This window comes from Salvelinus sp. IW2-2015, linkage group LG5, assembly GCF_002910315.2.
Source record: "Salvelinus sp. IW2-2015 linkage group LG5, ASM291031v2, whole genome shotgun sequence".
In the NCBI taxonomy this organism is placed as follows: Eukaryota; Metazoa; Chordata; class Actinopteri; order Salmoniformes; family Salmonidae; genus Salvelinus; species Salvelinus sp. IW2-2015.
Window position 1 is genome coordinate 34,905,300 of NC_036844.1, and position 21,678 is coordinate 34,926,977.

At 43.2% G+C, this 21,678-nt stretch overlaps 2 protein-coding genes across 2 annotated transcripts in view; one reads left to right on the forward strand and one right to left on the reverse strand.

The window, feature by feature from the left end:
• bicdl2l (bicaudal-D-related protein 2-like) lies at positions 1-15,852 on the forward strand. Its single transcript, XM_023988329.2, has 8 exons — positions 1-94; positions 3,167-3,264; positions 3,423-4,111; positions 4,716-4,835; positions 10,049-10,207; positions 11,963-12,054; positions 12,211-12,331; positions 14,410-15,852. Exons 3-8 carry the CDS (start codon positions 3,548-3,550, stop codon positions 14,734-14,736), a joined length of 1,383 nt encoding a protein of 460 aa, XP_023844097.1. The 5' UTR covers positions 1-94; positions 3,167-3,264; positions 3,423-3,547; the 3' UTR covers positions 14,737-15,852.
• Positions 15,322-21,678, reverse strand: part of abhd11 (abhydrolase domain containing 11) — a 16,203-nt gene continuing 9,846 nt past the window's right edge. Inside the window, exon 6 of the mRNA XM_023988330.3 lies at positions 15,322-21,559. Coding sequence (XP_023844098.1) covers positions 21,424-21,559 — 136 coding nt within the window. The 3' untranslated portion in view covers positions 15,322-21,423. The remainder of the gene's footprint in view (positions 21,560-21,678) is intronic.

Below are 21,678 nucleotides of genomic sequence, written 5' to 3' on the forward strand. Positions count from 1 at the left end.
TTGCTTTAACAGGTTGAATAAGCAAACGAGCGTGCGATTGACAATTACACTGGTTTAACGCCAGCCAACAATAGAGCCCGGTGGGTAAAAGCAGGTGAGCTGGTTCTACTCTTTTTGGCAATATTCTGGTGGAAAACTTAYAGGGTCAAGCATAACACGCCAACCCTGTTACCTATACATAGACAGACAGGCTAGAAATGCTTTTTGTGACGCATTTGGATTTATGGTTGATTTTAAGATTAAATCGCTACTTTATTTGTCACTTAATAAGTGACTGTTGTGGGGTTTGTAGAGCAAAACCACCGACATGTACATGTTCGTGAGAGTCATCTTTTAATATTTTGTATGTCAAACCGTTCGGACATTAGACGTTTTCGTGGGAAGACAAATTTTCGCGATGTATCATGTTCTGACAAACACTACTTTAGCTCCTCCACCAATGCGTTGAATTGAGACTCCGCCAATACAAAAAAAACATATACCTTTAGCTTTATATGGGGATGTTTAATTATGTTAATTTGATTTCCGTAGGGCCGCGAAAATTGACTCGAGGGTTAAGGGGGCTGAATTTCCTGATTTGCCCTAGCTTTTCGTCTTGGTCATTAGGAAATGAAGCGGCCATGACTGATTCAGACTGAAACCAGACAATAGTTGTCTTGGGTGGTTTGTGACGTGGCAAASGTTTGTACATTAACTCTGCCAAAACCATACACCGTTACAGCCGCTCACCCATCTAGATAACCGAGAAACAGTCTAACCAGGTCTTGAAGTCGCCAAGGCCAACTTCTTTCTACAATTTGCTTCAGCCGGCTAGTGTGCGAACAGGGCAAAATTGGTTTGACATTMGATAGCTTATCTCTGGGGCTAGTTACGGGATCGTCAATAAATTACACAATGTAATTGTGACTATTTTCATGTTGCACATCTTTTAGTTGTCTCATTAAATGCTTTCAATATTTATATTAATTTATAGTTTGTAAGGAGTTAAGTCATTTTGAAATATGCAGTTATTGACATTTAAAAAATATTGTATTAAGTATATTGTGTAATTTACTGATGGACCCTAACCAGCCCTGTACAGCCCTGTACCAAATTGACCATTACTTGAGCACTGTGGGCATGTGGGAAGGATTGAAATAAACCCAACCAGAGGAACACTGTTAAAGGTACCCTTCATTCCGTGACTTACATTTTTTTTTTCTTATCTCACAAATCTCAATTTTGGAACACTATAATAAATGTTTCTGACTCATATGTCACAGGRCGTTTTCAAAACGAGAAGTTGTTTTTCAGGGGCAGTCGCTCTTTAACCTCATGAGATGGGAATTTTTATTTATTTTTATGAAGCTGAACAAGTGCTCTTTATGACAAATGTTAAAATTAAAATGATGTGAAATCAAGTTTTATTTATATATATATATATATCAGTACCAGTCAAAAGTTTGAACACGATCTCATTCAAGGGTTTTTCTTTATTTTTTACAATGTTCTACATTGTATAATAATCGTGAAGACATCAAAACTATAAAATAACACATATGGAGTCATGTAGTAACCAAAAAAGTGTTAAACAAATCAAAATATTTTATATTTGAGATTCTTCAAAGTAGCCACCTTTTGCCTTGACAGCTTTGCACACACTTGGTATTCTTTCAACCAGTTCCATGAGGTAGTCACCTGGAATGCATTTCAATTAACAGGTGTGCCTTGTTAAGTTCATTTCTGGAATTTCTTTCCTTCTRAATGCGTTTCGGCCAATCAGTTGTGTTGTAACAAGGTATGGGTTGGGGGTATGCAGAAGATAGCCCTATCTGGTAAAAGTCCATATTATTGCAACAGCTCAAATAAGCAAATAGAAATGACAGTCCATCATTATTTTAAGACATGAATGTCAGTCAATCCGCAAAATGTCAAGAACTTTGAAAGTTTCTTCAAGTGCAGTCGGAAAAACCATCAAGCGCTATGATGAAACTGGCTCTCATGAGGACCGCCACAGGAAAGGAAGCACCAGATTTACCTCTACTGCACAGGATAAGTTCATTATAGTTACCAGCCTCAGAAATTGCAGCCCAAATAAATTCAGACATCTCAGCATCAACTGTTCAGAGGAGACTGTGTGAATCAGGCCTTCATGATAAAATTGCTACAAAGAAACCATTACTAAAGGACACCAATAAGAAGACTTGCTTGGATCAAGAAACACGAGCAATGGATATTAGACTGGTGGAAATCTGTCCTTTGGTCTGATAAGTACACATTTTAGATTTTTAGTTCCAACCCCTGTGTCTTTGTGAGACGCAGAGTAGGTGAACGGATGATCTCTGCATGTGTGGTTCCCACTGTGAAGCATGGAGGAGGTGTGGGGGTGCTTTGCTGGTGACACTGTCAGTGATTTATTTAGAATTCAAGGCACGCTTAACCAGCATGGCTCCCACAGCATTCTGCAGCGATACGCCATCCCATCTGGTTTGATCTTAGTCCCACTATCATTTGTTTTTCAACAGGAAAATTACCCACCACACATTCAGGCTGTGTAAGGGCTATTTTACCAAGAAGAAGAGTGACGGAGTGCTGCATCAGAGGACCTGGCCTGTTCAATCACCCAACCTCAACCCAATTGAGGTGGTTTGGGATGAGTTGGACCGCAGGGTGATGTAAAAGCAGCCAAGTGCTCAGCATATGTGGGAACTCCTTCAAGACTGTTGGAAAAGCATTCCAGGTGAAGCTGGTTGAGAGAATGCCAAGAGAGTGAAAAGCTGTCATCAAGGCAAAGGGTGGCTACTTTGAAGAATCTAAAATATTTTGATTTGTTTAACACTTTTTTTAGTTACTACATGATTCCTTATGTGTTTATTATTCTACAATGTAGAAAATAGTAAAAATAAAGAAAAACCCTTGAATGAGTAGGTTTGTCCAAACATTTTACTGGTACTGTATATATATTTTTTTACCAAGTGACACTTCTCAAAAGGCACTGAATTGGTGGAACGACCTCTCTCTTTTGTACTCTCCCTTCCATGTCTTGCCTCTTATCTCTCTCACACATTTGCTCCTCATCCCTTCTGAAATGGTGTATGTGTAGCTTGGCATTGTTATATGATGACAGGGCAGTATAAACAGATAGGTATCGTACGTCATGTCTGTAATCTGTGTCTGATTGTGTTAGGACATCAAAGGTCCATTTCCCTCAAGCCCTGAAATGTTGACGTGCCCGTATCCAGGCTACCATCACCGTAGCAATAGAAGTTAAAGGGAGAAAAAAAGGTGAGGGTGCAGCCTCCTCTGACATCACTCGATGACATCACACAAGATATGTTGGTCCTATTCTGGTTACTCAAAGTTCAGGAAAAACCAGTTGGTAAACATTCTGTGTTTTGTTCCCTCCCCTTCTCACTCTCTATTTTTCTCTCACTCTGTCATAGCCTGTTCTCACTGCCAGTCATTTTTTTTTTGTCCCAGTGAGATTGTGAGCTCCTCTCTTCAATTCTCTCTCAAACTCTCCTCTTGTCGGTTTACTGTTTGGTGGTTGTGACCCCTCTATTATACCATGGGAGACCCTGTGCCTTTCTCCATCCTGAACGAGAGACTGAGACCACAGTTCACTGCCATGGAACAACTCTGCTACTCCCTGCATACCCTGGAAGATGGACACCAGCTGCCTGGCACTGTCTGTGGCAGTTCAACCACACGGTCTACAATACTGAGAGATGAAATACAAACACAGGACGATTCAAGCTCGACCATGACTGAACCAGAGGATGACCCAGAGAAGGAGGATGTGGTCACAGAAGGGTCGACTTCGCTGACCGAAGAGGGGGACAATTGTCATGATCTGTTGACCATGACCAGTACCTGTTTGATGCCGTCTTTGACCGCAGAAGATGCTGGTCCTGATGGTTCTGGTGAGCTGGCCATGGTCAAGGAGAGTTTGGCCATAGAGAATGGCGATCCAGGTGGTTTGACCATGGTCAGTGAGGGAGATGGTTCTGATGAGGTCAGTGAGGATAAGAGCCCTTTCAGACGGAGCTACGTAGACAGAACCTTACCGGACCTCATCAGGAGTGAACGACAGCTCGGCAGACGCAGAACATTAGGACCAGTGTCAGACACGGTGAGAGAGTGAGGACGGACAAAAATAACATGTGTGTGCTGTGCAGCCAAGAAAGTATATTGAATGTAATTTGACGCAGTACTTGTTATGGTTTTCAAAGATCTTGGACCAGAACAGATCTTTCACCTCGTTCAGTACAAGTGTGTCATACTCTGCTATAGAATGTTATCAGCTCATGGAGACAGGTTTGATTTGTGGCTGAAGGGAATATTGTTGTCTCTCTTTGGGCTCTTATCAGTGAGGGGCCTGGTGTTATCTGTGTGCGTGTGTAATATGAGCTGTCACATGCGTATCCAGTACAACAGGATTTGTRTCTGCTGTGTCATCTTCCAGGAATCTGGATTAGCACTGTTTACAACTGAGCCTGAGTTTTTCATGACACCATTTATTCTTAGCTGAAGGTTGTGTGCGCGTGGTTAAAAGTAGTGCCTCGGGAGGTGGTGTGTGTGCGTGCATGGTTAAAGGTAGTGCCTCGGGAGGTGTGGTGTGTGTGTGTTTTGCATGTAACACTGTCTGTGTGTGTCTAGTTGAAGGGAAGAGGAAATTCAGCAACACCTGTAGGAAGTTGWTAAACATGCTTCTTTACAAACGTGTTTGTGTGTAGTTGAAGGAAGTGCGTCGGGAGGTGGCGCTGTCAGTGAGACGCAGTCTGAGGCTGAAGGCTCAGGTGGACAAACTACAGGAGAACAGAGACGAACCGGGATGGAGCCAACACAGGGAGAAGGTAACACACACACTTCAAATACAGTCAAGCATAACCATATATTTMAAAAGTAATTTCAAAGGTCATGCAATTGTTGAAACATACAGAAACAAGATCAGTGTGATGTATAGAGGCTGAATAACAAGAATCACATGACAACAGGGCTTGAATGGAGTCTGGGGGTAGGCTAACAGGACTGAATCCTTTCTGTTACTGTGAAGCACGTCGCCTTTAGAAGTCTGTGTTTATGTTGAACTCTTTCCCCTCCCTCATCCTTCTCTCACCCCCTCCCTCCCTCATCCTTCTCTCACCCCCTCCCTCCCTCATCCTTCTCTCACCCCCTCCCTCCCTCAGGAAATAAAGCTCTGCCTCGGGTTCTGCTGTGGTACAGTGGTTGCACAGCCTTTCCTCTATAGGGAGGCTGTGCTCACTGAGCCTGTACTTTTTCAAAGTTTTTCTAAGGTTTTAATCAGTAACCGTGGTCAAATAGTTTGCCATGGTGTACTGTCGATTTATAGCCAGATAGCACAGGATTTTGCTTTGTGCTTGTTTTTCCCAATAGGTAATGTAGTTTTTGTTTTGACTGTGTCATTTGGTTTATTCTGATTGATTGGATGTTCTGGTCCTGAGGCTTCAGTGTATTAGTAGAACCGATTTGTGAACTCAGCCCCAGGACCAGTTGGATGAGGGAAATATTTTCTGGCATTGCAGGGCTTGATGAGGGCTGGATGAGGGAAATATTTCCTGGCATTGCAGGGCTTGATGAGGGCTGGATGAGGGAAATATTTTCTGGCATTGCAGGGATTGATAAATTATTTGAAGGGGTCACCATATTTGAGATGTTTTCAAAACTTCATTGCTCTTTTTTTGAGTTATTATTAGTGGATATTGGCCTAATTCTGCCCTGCATGCATTGTTGTAGTTTTCCTCTGGACATGTACTGTAGGTGTTTGCCCCATTGGGTGAAATCTTGTTTTGCAAGTGGACTCCACACCTCGCTGCCATAAAGTACAATTGATTCAATGACATATTCAATTKGTTTTAGCCAAACTATACGAGGTATTTCTATTTGGATTKGTTTTTTAGTGGTGTAGAATGCCCTGCATGCTTTCTCAATTCATTCACTGCCTCATTTAGGTGTCCAGTTGAGCTTATTTTGAAACCTAAGTAATTGTAGTGTGTGCAGTACTCTGCATATTTTGTACCAATCGAGAACTTTGGTCTAATTCCCTGAGATCTTCTCTGGAAAATCATTGTTTTAGTCTTTTGGGGATTTACTGCCAAGGCCCAGGTCTGGCAGTACTGCTCTAGGTGATGTGCTGTGGGTTTCAGCAGGCATAGGTCATCTGCGAAGAGCAGGCATTTAACCTCTGTATTGTGGAGACCAACAACAGGGGCTGAGGATTTTTCTAGAATAGTGGCCAAGAGCGCAGGGCTGCGATTGCAACCCTGGCAAAGGCCAGGCCCCTGGTTATAATTTCTTGCCAATTCTGATGCTCCATTTATTGCCAAGGATTTAATTGTCATGTCGTGAGATGTTTTTGGTAGATATCCAATTTGACTTTTAGTCAAGACATTGTGCTTATTAAGGAAGTTTAGAACTCTTACATTTATAATACTACAGAAAACTTTCCCCATGTTACTGTTSAAACAAATACCTCTGTAATTGTTAGGGTCAAATTTGTCTCCGTTCTTAAAGATTGGGGTTATGAGTCCTTGGTTCCTGTTCAAATTAAACAGTTTTAATATAGCCAATTGGAATTTTGCTGAATTTGAGCATCTCATTTAGGATGCCATCAGGTCTGCATTCTTTTTTACATTTGAGGGCTTGAAGTTTCTTAGAGGTCCTGCTCAGGGTGGGTGCTGCAGCTTCTCTCTAGGAGTCTCTGCAGTCTGTTCTCTATGGTGCAGAACTTGATGACAGACAGCTCCTTTGCCATCTCCTTTACCTCAAGAGCTGTGGTAAGGCTCTCTCTTCATGGTGACCTTTACCTCCTCAAGCACTGTGGTAAGGCTCTCTCCTCATGGTGACCTTTACCTCCTCAAGCACTGTGGTAAGGCTCTCTCTTCATGGTGACCTTTACCTCCTCAAGCACTGTGGTAAGGCTCTCTCTTCATGGTGACCTTTACCTCCTCAAGCACTGTGGTAAGGCTCTCTCTCAGCTCCTGGACTGGTTGATCTGGTCCTGTAGAAGCTGTCTGGTCTGGAGGTGGTGTAGCTGGGGGGCTGCTCCATTAGATTAGTAACCCATACCTCTAACAGAGACATCCTCTCAGCAGGCTGATGAGGGTGTGGTCATGGCTAGGGTTGAACATTTTGGGGAATAMTCAGAGGTGGAAACTTTCCTTGGGAATATGGGAATTTATGCAAATTAATAGTAATACCATGTAGATGTTTMTTGCATTGGATATATTTACCATAGCATATGGAGACAGAAACATAAACCTTTTACCTTKTCATAAGTAGACATAATTGCAAATAATTAAATCCTTCCAATAGAAAWAAAAAAAATGTAGTTAGGAATTGAACTTTAATTAAATGAGTTGACTCTTCACATGGGATGATTTCACTGAACAACAAAAGGGAATATTGAATGATCCCCAATGATCCATCACATCTCCCAACAACATTTTCAACATACACGTGTAAAATGATAGTCTAGAAACTAAAGCTTTGGTTGTTTTCTTCTCAGGCTTCCATGTCTTCTCCCTGGACCTTCTAAATGTCCACCTCTTGAACATCAGACTCTGAGACCTCATTTTCATGGTCACCTTCCAACCTTGTTGAGGATGGCTCGTTGTCAGGCTCAAAAAGAAAAACATTTGTTTGGATGGCCACCAATTCTTCAACCCTTGTATTGGTCAGCCTGTTGTGTGCTTTGCTGTGTGTGTTTCCAAACAAGGACCAGTTGCGTTCTGAGGCGGCTGATGTTGGTGGGATTTGGAAGATGGAGGCAACAGGGGAAAGAGCCTCAGATCCACAAAGTCCCTTCCACCAGGTGGCTGATGAGATGTTGGCACGACTGCCATATTGCATCTCCATCCCAAAGCCCTTGCTTGGAAGTGTACTCCACCAGACTGCCAAGAATCTTGCCCTCATCCAGGCCAAGGTGGTGAGGCACAGTAGTGATGAGACCATAGGCCTTGTTGATCTCTGCACTAGACAGGATGCTCTTGCCAGCATACTTGGGGTCCAACATGTACGCTGTGGCGTGTATGGGCTTCAGGCAGAAGTCTTCACGCTCTTTGATGTATTTCAGAARTGCAGTTTCRTCTGCTTGGAYCKACAGTGAAGTGGGCAGGGCAGTACGGATTTTTTCTCTTACATCTGCAAGCAGAGTCTGAACATCAGACAAGATGGCATTGTCTCCCTCAACCCGTGCAATGGCTACTGCTTTAGGTTTCAGGAGTTTCAGGCTGCTTACCACCATCTCCCAAAATACATCATCCAGGAGGATCCTCTTGATGGGGCTGTCCATATCGGCAGACTGTGATATGGCCATTTCTTGGAGAGATTCCTATCCTTCCAGGACTGTCAAACATGATGACAACACAACCCCAATGGGTGTTGCTGAGCAGCTTCAATGTGGTGCTCTTATTCTTCTCACTTTGCTTYGTGAGGTAGATTGCTGCTATAACTTGATGACCCTTCACATACCTAACCATTTCCTTGGCTCTCTTGTAGAGTGTATCCATTGTTTTCGGTGCCATGGTGTCCTTGAGGAGCAGATTCAATGCATGAGCAGCACAGCTAATGGGTGTGATGTGAGGGTAGGACTCCTCCACTTTAGACCAAGCAGTCTTCATGTTCGCAGCATTGTCTCACCAGTGCAAATACCTTTTGTGGTCCAAGGTCATTGATGACTGCCTTCAGCTCATCTGCAATGTAGAGACCGGTGTGTCTGTTGTCCCTTGTCTGTGGTGTCTGATTCATCATTTTCACCCCAAATGGAACTAGATGGAATTTTGTCAGAGGTTGCTTGTTGTGAGTGCTGAGGGAACTTTATGCACTTGGCCAGATGATTCTGCATCTGTTGCATTCTTCACATATGATTTGGCACAGTGTTTGCAAATGTACACAGCTTTTCCTTCTAAATTAGCTGCAGTCTGCACACATCAGATGGTGCCTGTGGCATTTCCCTGCAAAGATTAGAAAAAAATGAGTAAAAAAACAAATACAATTCCATGTACAGATGAATAGTTAAGCAGTTAGATTACARAACTTCTTTGTAAGATAAATGAAACATCCACCATTCCAGTGTTTAATTGCTATATTGTAATTACTTTGCCACCATGGCCTATTTATTGCCTTAACTCCCTTATCTTACCTCATTTGCACTAACTGTATATATACTTTTCTTTTTCTTTTTTTTCTACTGTATTATTGACTGGATGTTTTTGTTTATTCCATGTGTAACTCTGTTGTTGTATGTGTCAAATTGCTATGCTTTATCTTGGCCAGGTCACAGTTGCAAATGAGAATTTGTTCTCAACTAGCCTACCTGGTTAAATAAAGGTTAAATATATATATTTTTAAATATGGAAACAGGTGAATTAACACTCAGTTAGCATGCTCAAGCAAGCGAAAACCCACATGGTAGCAAAAACTAACTAGGAGAAATTGTTAACAAGTTAGAAATGATTTAAACACACTTTGCTGTATTTACTAGTTAACAAAAAAAAATATATGTCATAAAATATTCACCCCATCCAGTATTGTAATCAAAACTTACCAGAAAGCATGTTGTCCTTGGCTCAGACAGTGTAGTAGTGTGGGCTCTGTAGCATCTCATTAGTGTGCAAGATCTTGAGAATCAGCTGTACATGTGATGGAAGAATGCACTGTGCATGCAGAGGGTTGCAATTCCATTGYATTGGGGATAGTTTAACCAAAAATAGCCCCAAGACTTAGAATTGCCTTGTGTATCCCACAAAAAAAGGTTCACTGTTATAAGCTAACTTTTCTGAWGAATTTAAGAAAAATTCCCCAAATTCCAGGGATTAACTTCCTAGCAAGCTAACTGACAAATTTGAATTTAACTAGCTAGCACGATTAAGATAGCTTTTTTTTTTTTTTTTTTTACTCACTCTGTCAATCTTTTCCTCGATCTTCAGTTGTCTAATTTGACTACTTATATTTTGTAGCACATTTTCCTCGCGATCTTAACAAACAAGTTATAAAAGTCAGGAGCTGTTCTTCTGCGTGAATGCCTTGACTGTTTCTCTCTCTCTAGGTTACAGAGGAGGTTCAGTCCGTTCTGAGGTTGTTGCTTCCTCTGACAGAAGCAGAGTCCAGCACAGTAGAACCATCTGTTCAGGAGAACAGTCTGGATACAGCGCTGGTCCTGCTGCAGAACGTCGCACGCAAACTAGCTCTCAGCCACACAGCACAGGTGAACCTAAACTAGCTCTCAGCCACACAGCACAGGTGAACCTAAACTAGCTCTCAGCCACACAGCAGCAGGTGAACTAAACTAGCTCTCAGCCACACAGCACAGGTGAACTAACTAGCTCTCAGCCACACAGCACAGGTGAACCTAAACTAGCTCTCAGCCACACAGCACAGGTTGACCTTAAACTAGCTCTCAGCCACACAGCACAGGTGAACCTAAACTAGCTCTCAGCCCACGCACAGGTGAACCTAAACTAGCTCTAGCCACAACAGCACAGGTGAACCTAAACTAGCTCTCAGCCAACGACAGGTGAACCTAAACTAGCTCTCAGCCACACAGCACAGGTGAACCTAAACTAGCTCTCAGCACACGCACAGGTGAACCCTAAACTAGCTCTCAGCCACACAGCACAGGTGAACCTAAACTGCCTCAGCACAACAGCCAGGTGACAAACTAGCTCTCGCCACAAGAGGTGAACCTAAACTACTCTAGCCAACAGCAAGGTGAACCTAAATAGCTCTCAGCCACATCAGCACACGGTGAACCTAACTAGCTCTCAGCCACACAGCACAGGTGAACCTAAACTAGCTCTCAGCCACACAGCACAGGGTGAACCTAAACTAGTCTCAGCCACACAGCACAGGTGAACTAAAGCTGCACCAAGCAGTGAACTACAGCTTCAGCCAGCACAGCAGGTGAACCCTAAACTAGCTCTCAGCACACAGACCGTGACCTAAACTAGCTCTCAGCACGAGCACAGGTGCAACCCTAAACTATCTCAGCCACCAGCACAGTGAACCTAACTAGCTCTCAGCCACACAGCACAGGTGAACCCTAAAAACCAACTCAGCCACATAACCCAAACCTAGCCCTCTTTCAGCCACACAGACCAACGGGAACCTAAACTAGCTCTCAGACTCAGCACGGTGAACTAATAGCTTCAGCCACAGTACAGGTGATACTTAAACTAATCACTGAGGCCACAGCCAAGTTAGGGCCAGGGTCCTCAAGGATGCATTTAGTTCCTCAGTTTTTAGTGAATGTGACCCAGGCACTCAGCCACTCACACACCTCTTAGGTGAGCGTAGATCCCACCCCCACAGGCAAACCCATAGAATACAAAGATGAGTAAATCTGTGCCTATCCAGCAGTAGCTCGGAGGCTAACGGTTCATGTCAGATGAGTTTAGACACCGCCCCTCAGGTGAGCCCAGACTGGTTCCGTTCAGGTATGTGACCTGATGGGTTCAGTTAGCTCAAACTTGTTTCAATGGAATTTTAATTACTCGGTGGCATTTAAATGCCTCCCAGGCATAATGCATCACCACATGACTCCCAGCCGTAATGCATCACCACATGACTCCCAGCCGTAATGCATCACCACATGACTCCCAGCCGTAATGCATCACCACATGACTCCCAGCCGTAATGCATCACCACATGACTCCCAGCCGTAATGCATCACCACATGACTCCCAGCCGTAATGCATCACCACATGACTCCCAGCCGTAATGCATCACCACATGACTCCCAGCCGTAATGCATCACCACATGACTCCCAGCCGTAATGCATCACCACATACACAGAAGGTCAGAATACATCAGCAAACATTTTATTCCAACTAGCAGAAGAACTGATGTCATCAATAGTAAAGAAACACCATTTTATGTCAATGTATTCCATAACTGTGAATATAAATAAAACAAACCTGCCTTTTTTCTCCCAACCACTCTCTCTTGTTTTGTTTTCCCCAGGATTCCCAGTTCTGGGTTAAAAAAGGGAATGGTGTGGATGACAGTGCTGTTCTACAACAGGCACTACGTGACAGAGACGATGCCATGGACAAGTGAGTACACACACACACACACACACACACACACACACACACATTCACAGCAAAGAGAAGTGTCAATGCCTCCTCTAAGAGGGAACTGCATTGTTCCTGTAGAAAAATGACACATTGATGTTTTGTTTAGTTTTTTTTCCCCTTCCTGTTGAACAGGAAGAAGGCCATGGAGACGGAGCTTCTCCGCAGTAAGACAGAGATGATGTTACTGAACAACCAGCTGTTGGAGGCTGTGCAGAAACGACTGGAGCTCTCACTGGAACTAGAGGCCTGGAAGGTACTAAAAGATGGTGGGAGGAGAGAAAGAGAGAGCGAGTCGGAAAAATGGATATGTCTGAGACATACAGTAGCAACATATGAGCTCAGCTGGGGAGAGGTTACGGTGGAAAACAAGCTCTCACTAATGAGGGACAATGGCAAATTACCCATGGTTTAACACACACGTTATAATGCATCCAGCCGGTACATGTCACCAGCTGGTATCCTAGCATGATAATGGAGTAATAGAGCCTGGGGCCATCTGGTGGTGAGGGACCAGCTTCCTCTAATGGTGCAATATGACATCACATACTTCTGGTCACTTTAGTGTATGTGGACACCTGCTCGTCGAACATCTCATTCCAAAATCATGGGCATTAATATAGAGTTGGTCCCCCCTTTACTGCTATGACGGCCTCCAGTCTTCTGGGAAGGCTTTCCACTAGATGTTGGAACATTGCAGCGGGGACTTGCGTCCATTCAGCCACAAGAGCATTAGTGAGGTCAGGCACTGATGTTGGGCGATTAGGCCTGGCTTGCAGCTGGCATTCCAAGGTGTTCGATGGGGTTGAGTTCAGGGCTCTGTGCAGGCCAGTCAAGTTCTTCCACACCAATCTTGACAAACCATATCTGTTTGGACCTCACTTTGTGCACYGTCATTGTCATGCTGAAACAGGAAAGGGCCTTCCCCAAACTGTGGCCACAATYTTGGAATCATAGAATCGTCTAGAATGTCATTGTATGCTGTAGCGTTAAGATTTCCCTTCACTGGAACTAAGGGGCCTAGCCCAAACCATGAAAAACAGCCCKYGATCATTATTCCTCCTCCACCAAACTTTAGTTGGCACTATACATTTGGGCAGGTAACGTTCTCCTGGCATCTGCCAAACCCAGATTCGTCTGTCGAATTGCCAGATGGTGAAGTGTGATTCATCACRCCAGAGAATATGTTTCCACTGCTCTAGAGTCCAATGGCGGCACGCTTGACATCACTCCAGACGGCGCATGGTGATCTCAGGCATGTGTGTGGCTGCTCGGCCATAGAAACCCATTTATGGCTTCCCGAGTGGCTCAGTGTTGGGGTGTCATTACCGGCCCGTTACCGGGAGTCCCATAGGGCGGCACACAATTGGCCCAGCATCATCCGGGTTAGGGGAAAGTTTGGCAGGGGTGGTTTACTTGACTCATCGCACTCTAGCGACTCCTTGTGGCGGGCCGGGCGTCTGCAGGCTGACTTCTGTCGTAATTTMAAAGGTGTTTCACACATTGGTGCAGCTGGCTTCCGGGTTAAGTGAGCGGATGTTAAGAAGCGCGGTTTGGCGGACGCATGACTTTTGCCTCTGCCGAGCCCGTTGGGGAGTTGCAGTGATGAGACGAGTTCGTAATCACGGAATTTGAGAGAAATAAACTAAGAAACCGATTTCATAAAGCTCCTGAAGAACTGTTCTTGTGCTGACGTTGCTTCCAGAGGCAGTTTGGAATTCGGTAGTGTGTTGCAACTGAGGACAGACGATTTTTACYCACTTCAGCACTCGGCGGTCCCGTTCTGTGAGCTTGTGTGGCCTACCACTTCGTGGCTGATCTGTTGTTGCTCCTAGACATTTCCACTTCACAATAACAGCACTTACAGTTGACCGAGGAAGCTSTAGCAGGGCAGAAATGTTATGAACTGAAAGGTGGCATCCTATGACGGTGCCACGTTGAAAGTCACTGAGTTCGCACACTTTTTTTTTTACCTCATCACTGGTCAGAATGTGTACCAAGTTTGATGTCTAATGCCTCGATCACACCGATAGCGTCATTGTATTTTCGTACACCGGAAGTGCATTCATTTCCAATGGAATGCTGCATATGTTGGATTTATCGAATGTATGCGTAGACAGTTTGACAGAAATGGTAAATGTTGAACTTTTGTTGCACACATCTAGATGATAACACCTACAGCGTCAAGGCGTCAGAGGTAAAAGTTGCAGCAGTGGGCAGAAAAAGATAAATGCAATACTGGATTGCCATAATGAGAAATAATCCATCAATATTGTTGTCTGTTTTTTACCAATAGTCAATAAAGATGTCAACAAATGTATTTCCGTGTGTCAGGACGACATCCAGAGGATCCTGCAGCAGCAGCTCCAGAGCCAGCAGGCAGCAGAACAAGCCCAGAGGAAACCCTCCCGTCTGGGGCTGCTGAGGAGGACTAAAGAACCCCCACAGAGGCCAGCCTCCACCCCTACCACCTTGACCTACACCCCTGGACAGGTCATCCATACCCCTGCCCCCTCTCCGGCCCCTGTTACATGGAGGGACAGGCTGAAGAGGGGGAAGACGGGTCGTCATGGTGACCAGGATGCAGCGCAGGCGTCGCCGGTGTCGCGGTCGTCGAGTAGCAGCAGCAGACTGGAGGGGTTTCATACCATAGACTTATAATACAACATAGCATGAGAGGGACAAATCATAGATACTTTATACATTTTTCAAACTGTTGATTCCTACTGGGAGAGATACATGGATTGAGCTGATAGTTGACATGCATTACACACATTCACATGGAGATTAATTCTCTACTTGAGGAAAACATTATTCAGTGGTAATGGTTGCCTTCATACTACATTTGGGTTGTAGATTCCCTCCAACTGTAATCATTAATTAATCTATAACGCGTGTCTTTGATTAAAGTAATTTAAACGTCCTTCCAAATGCTGAGCGTGCCGTTTATTCTAGTACACAGCTAAAAATTAGGGATTAAAACAGCCACAATGTCATCACAACTTCCCATTCTCCTTAACCCATAATATTTACCAAGTGCAGACTATCCGAGACAGGAAGACAAGACATGTTTTTTTCCCCTTCAATTTTAATATACATCAGTAATACATKATTTAATATCTCAATTATTCACCCAATGTATCTCACAACTACATGACATTGAATGAACGTTACTGTGGCAAAGTTAAAATGCATAGGCCRATCGACAACTGAACAAGAGGATGAAAAGGCATGCTCGTAATAAAATAGACTAAATTACTGTTTGTTTTATTTAGCCATGTTGAAATTGACAAACATTTCACCTCATACCTGGGTTAAAATAGTATTGGTTTACTTTAGGTGTGCGCTTGATTGAGCTTGTACAGTGTTAATGGAACCAATGGAATAGTCCCAAAAGTGCAAACCCCATCAACCCAGGTTCAATATCGACACATTCTTGACCAACAGAAAGCCAATATGAACCGTGGGGTCTGAGTATGATTGGTAGGGGATTGCCTAGCTACTCAACCACCAAACTATTTTAGTTAAAACAAGGGTAAGCTAGTTCAACACAAACCATTCTGATATCTTTAGTTATTCAAACCTGGCATCCAACGGAGTACACTTTTTGTTTAACTTTCAACTACAAAAATTATAAACACACTAGAACCCTTTTGGGGCTATGAGTCCCTGTGATAAAATATACATAACTGGCAACACGGAGACCAGTCTCAGAGCTGCTGGTTAACTGCGGAAAACTTGTTACAAATTTTACAGAGATGAAAAAGAGATGAAAAAGAGATGAAAACAAAAAAAGCCTCAGAAGGCAGACAGACAGACTTACTGAGCTGCAGTATCACTGTTTGATTGTACTTTTCCCCATACACACAAGCACCAAAACATTTCACTGAAGAACAAACCTGACCACAGAGGAAATCTGATAAGATTAAGAACAATATGAGTTAGAGATTCTTTTGCAGCATATCTGACATACCCATAAACACTAAAACATGGCAGCCCAATTCTGATATTTTGCCCAATTATTCGCAAAACATCTGATTGGTCAAACGACATTAGCAGCATAATATCAGAATTGGGCTGCCTGTGTAAATGCAGCCTTCGTCTACAGAGTTAAAGTGATTCATATACTTGAATAAATGACCATTGAAACAGACYCTAGTAGATTATCACAAACAACAGAGTACACAGTTCATTTTTACAAAATGGCCACTCACAACACAGAAGAGTAGAGAATATTACCCAGTGTAGAGCATTGGGTTTTCCAACTCCAGTCCTAGAGAGTGGAGGCTTTTGTTCTAACCCTGCACTAACACACCAGTTTCAAGTAATCAACTATTCATGGTCTTCTGTCTGGAACTTGATTAGTTGAATAAGGTGTTAGTGTTGGGAGTCAGGACCCAGAGTGTGTTAGTGTAGGGCTGGAACAAAACCCTGCAGGTCCAGTAGATTCCCCAGGACCAGAGTAGGACCCCCTCTGCTGTASAGTCTAACCTGGGAGATACAGGAGATAATACAGTACCTGGAAAGATATAGCTTTATTAGCGCTTAAATGGCATAGAAAGGTAGCTATTTAGCTATCTGAATGACATCGCACTATAAAAAAGGTCAAAAACAACATGTTACACTACATGTAATCGAGTAGTACGACACACAAAAAAACTACCTTTACACATCATTGAAAAGAATACTGAAATTAATTCCAAAGACTAAGGGTCAGATTTACTAAGCGTTTGCATCAATTGCAACACCCTTTCCCCCCAGCTGAGGATAAAATACCKAAAAAAAACACAGCTTTAACACGGCTACACTGTGTGCTTTCACTTAATGTCTTATTCCATAACAATCATTTTACCCCTTTGTTCTCCTTTCTGGCTAATTCCCACAGGCTTAGTAACATACCGCACACAAAACACACAAATTAACCCCATGTATAAAAGCGATTGCACACAGCAACACAACAGCCCCGATCTCCCTGGGGAGCCGTAGATGTTCCTTCACTGACATCAGGTGCTAAATCCACATGTCCGTTCAGACAGAACCAGAGCACTTATTCAGAAAGCTTCTTAGACTAGGAGTGCTCATCTAGGATCAGGTTCACCCTTTGTTCATATGTTATTCACTATGATCTAAAAAGGCAAAACTGATCCTAGATCAGCACTCTAATCTCTGGTTCAGAGCTGCAGTTGTACTTTACATTCCATCTGCTTGAGAGGTCCTGTCTTTAGTCCAGACTTCTAATATAAGACAATTAGGGCCCGTATTCATAAAGCATTGTAGGATTAGGAGTGCTGATGTAGGATATATATATATATATATATATTCTTTCCCCCCCAGGGGTTGCCTGGCTATCCAAGCTCCTTGCTCCAGCCAAACGCTACACCACACCCACGGGTGTTAATTTCTTCTCCGCAATGAGTCTAAATCTGAGTACTTCCACAACGATTTCTAGAACAGAAAAACATTCTAACCGTTCTGATTGGTCCCAGAAACAGATGGGTTGGGCCAGAGCCAGAACACACACGGTTAAAGCAGAGGTTTGATTAGTTAGAGATGAGCCAATCGCTGATTACTTTGTTTAGTACAACACCCCTCATTTTGATATCACCGCAAACGACTTCAATAGCTAGGTTTCCATCCAATTGGCGACAGATTTTCATGTGAATATTTAAATCTGCAGAGATGAGTTTCCATCAAATGGACTTGTTGTGGATTAAAGGCTGTGCGTGATGACGTAGTGCACATAAAAATACCTTTTGCGGAMTCACATGTACCGAATAAAAAAGTGAAATGGGTTTCCATGGCACTTTCAACTCTAGGCCTACTGATGGTTTTGTCACAAACAAATGTTGCGTTATATAGCGAATGTGGCCACTCTGGTATTGGCTTTAGTCAACAGCTCAGTGGTCACCAACCTTTTCTCAGTCAAGATCACTWWCGCAGTCAAAACGCAACACAAGATATACCGCTCAGGATTTGTTTTTAACATGACTTAAGAAAATGAAACATTAACCCAATAAAAAAAGTCCTGTAAGAATGACGTTTGTGCAGTAGGCCTAATACATTATCACAGCATATCGGCTATATGCCTAGCCTGCCAATATTTAAAAACTTGAGATTTGATAACAAAATAGACCAGTTGGTGTAGCACTTGCAAGGCACAGCTGAGCATAGTGCTGAATACATATTTTTAACATGAACTCGCTCATAAAAAGAGCAGCTCTTTGCTGTATTCTTTGACAGTCTCTCTGTGGTCATGGTTTTACAAGTTATTACATCTAAGTTAAACTAGTATCAAACCTTGCTCTCGCCTGGTGTCGTGGAAGCTCTGTAGGCACTGATTTGATATATCAGATTGGCCACCCAAGTAGGCGCACTCGATTTAACCACAGATCTCCCGGTCCCAGTTTAACTTTTCAGACAACTGAAATGGTTCTAAATGGGAACTTTGCTTACCCGGTGCGCAGGGCTTCTCAAATCAAGCGCACATCTTGCCAACAGCGCAACATGAATTTAAAAGGAGCGCAAGCCTTTATCACAGCCTTTAACGTTGGATTTTCTACAGAAATGTTTGGTGATCGACTAGGAATGCCTTGAAGATCGACCGGTTGGTGAAAACTGGCCTGCATGATTAAATTATGGACTAAAGAGAAAGATCATTTTTATTTGTCAAACGGCAGCCAAACATCMATCATCATGTCACTAGAATAAGACCCTCGATATTTATTGGAAAGCAGCATCAAGCTAATCACCTTGCACTATCACCACCCTGTGAAGTTCCTCATAACTTATTTCATATGAAGCGTAATAAACTGCATGCTTTCCCGAGTCGTAATGGGAGGACCCCCAGTTCTTGCATAATACATTTTACGACACCAAAAGATCCCATCTTGTCTAGCGATTTTGTTTTGTCTACATTTGGAAAGTTCACTGACAAACTAGTGTAACAGTATAACTTTAGACCGTCCCCTCGCCCCGACCCGGGCATGAACCAGGGACCCTCTGCACACATCAACAAGTCACCCACGAAGCGTCGTTACCCATCGCTCCACAAAAGCCGCGGKCCTTGCGGCGCAAGGGGAACCACTACTTCTAGGTTTCAGAGCAAGTGACGTAACCGACTGAAAGGCTGCTAGCGCGCACCACCGCTAACTAGCTAGCCATTTCACATCCGTTACACTAGCTTTTTCCATCAAGGCTATCGTGGCATTTTTATGTACTTTACTCGCATACATTTTTTGGATGGAAGCATGCCTGGTTAATGATGGAAGTCAGACTGAAGTATGTAGCGAACGATAGAGCAGCGGAATAATTCAATTTGAGTCAACAGGCAAAAACAGGGGCGCACTGATCCTAGATCAGTACTCCTACTCCGAGATGCTTTGTAAATAATGCTTTAGCTGTGCTTTACATTCTCTCCGCTTGGCTCGTCTTCAGGCCAGGCTTCACTTCTCAGCCAGTATTATGAACCAGGGTTACAACCACAGAACTAGAATGAGATTATATTTCTATATCGCCAACCCTCCTGTTCTGCCAAGCTCCCTGCTGAATCACCCCTCTAGTCTACCCATCCCAGAGACACAGAGTCTGGCTGCTTTACAGATCACACCATATTCCCCATACTGTAGGGTTAGAGCTGCGATGTATCTCAGGCATTGTCTCAAATTAGACACCCTATTTCCTTTTTGCACTTCGTCAACCACTCCTCCCTTGTACTTGATTGARGAATTAAGGTAATTCATTAGTAAGGAACTCCCCTCACCTGGTTGTCTAGGTCTTAACCTGCAGACACTCGGCACTCAGTGGAATGAGTTTGACATCCCTGGACTACATAGTGCACTATATTAAGGCTGTTATGACACCCTATTCCCTACATAGTGCACTGCTTCAAAAGCTGCAATATGTACATTTTTGGGCGATCTGACCAAATTCACAAAAATGTGAGTTATAGATCTGTCATTCTCATTGAAAGCAAGCCTAAGAAGTGGTAGATCTGTTCTATGTGCACTATTTCTATGCTTCCCGTGCTTAAGTTACATTTTTGCATCTTTTACTTTCAGATTTGTACACCAGTTTCAAACAGCTAACAAATACAATATTTTAGGTTATGGAAAAGATATTTCACAGCAGTTTAYACGGTACAATGATTCTCTACACTATTACTTTTCTGTTTCTCACAAACTGAAATTAGGCAAACTATTAGAATTTTTGAAACCAGGAAATGGCACAGCGGTTTCCGCATAGTGCATCTTTAACTAGTGCACTATATGGGACACAGGGTGCCATTTGAGACATAGCCAGATACATACAGAACATGTCCAGACTAGACTAGATAAGACCTGGCTCGAAGACTTTCTTCAATGCTGATTTACATCAACCTGATTAGAGTAGAATGGTACTGTGCAACAATGACGAGAGGATCTTTGGATTAGTAACTCATACCTAAAACAACTCCCTCATTTAAAAACAAAACTGTCAATCTATCTACTTTAAATATAATCTCAACCTCTGACTACCCAACTACCTACTTTTCTTACTATTTACATATCTATTAAGTACGGTAATACATTTACACAAATCCTTGATTGTATTACAATATGGCGGTTAAAGGAGCTATATGTAACTCGTTGTCAATTTCACAAGAGAAGGTCCGTCTTTTGTTGACCAATAAGAAGGCTGCACCATTAGAATGTAATTTTGTGTGAGCCCAATAACCTTTCTTGGGGAAGGAAAATGATGAAACACTATCATTCCACTATTACTATAGATATATTAAGGGCATTTTCCATACATTCCATTCTATACAGCTCCTTTAAGCGCAAGATAAACAGCATGGAAAGAAAGAGTGAGTTTGGTCCAGGGTTAGCAATATTAGCATTGTCTACTAAGATGGCTGTGCCTCCTCTGGTTTGAAGCTCTACCTACTGGCTGTTTGAAGAGGTGGACCCCAGTGTGAGTGGGCGGAGCCTAACAGGCCTTTCACATTATTCGCACAAGGCGTTTTGCTCACAGCGAGAACACCACGCACATACGTTGGAAAGGTCAAACAATTATTTGAACTTTGATGAGTATAGGCAACAGCAGTGACAGACACCCTCAGAGCCTTCGCAACACAGAATGCCCTTTGGAGCTTGATCTTTTCCGTCATTGGATAATAGTGGCTTTGTGCTGTGCCATATTAGTGTGAATAATGTTAAAGGCCAGTGGTTGTCCTGTAATTAGGTGGTGGTGGGTGGAGAGGGTTGGAGCAGGGTAGGGTTAGTAAMTAGGTGGTGGTGGGTGAACAGGGTTGGAGCAGGGTAGGGTTAGTAATTAGGTGGTGGTGGGTAAACAGGGTTGGAGCAGGGTAGGTTAGGGCTGCAGGAAGGAGCTGATGGAGCTGATGAAGTCCAGGGGTTTGTCTGCGTGGATCCAGTGGCTGGCGTCTGGGATGTACTGGATGTCTGCACAGGGGAACAACCGCTGGATCTCTGGATAGTCCTCAGAACTGAGAGCAGAGAGAGAGCAGAGCGAGAGAGGCAAAATATGGAAGAGTGAAAGTAGGGAAACAGAAGACAAATCAAATCATAGTTGAAATATTACAAAGCAGCCTTACACCAATGACAG

Excerpts from the sequence above, each read along its gene's own strand:
- bicdl2l (XM_023988329.2), top strand. The coding sequence starts at position 3,548 with ATGGGAGACCCTGTGCCTTTCTCCATCCTGAACGAGAGACTGAGACCA. Across the intron at positions 10,208-11,962 it reads CTCTCAGCCACACAGCACAG|GATTCCCAGTTCTGGGTTAA; the intron begins GTGAACCTAAAC and ends TGTTTTCCCCAG. Across the intron at positions 12,332-14,409 it reads TGGAACTAGAGGCCTGGAAG|GACGACATCCAGAGGATCCT; the intron begins GTACTAAAAGAT and ends TCCGTGTGTCAG.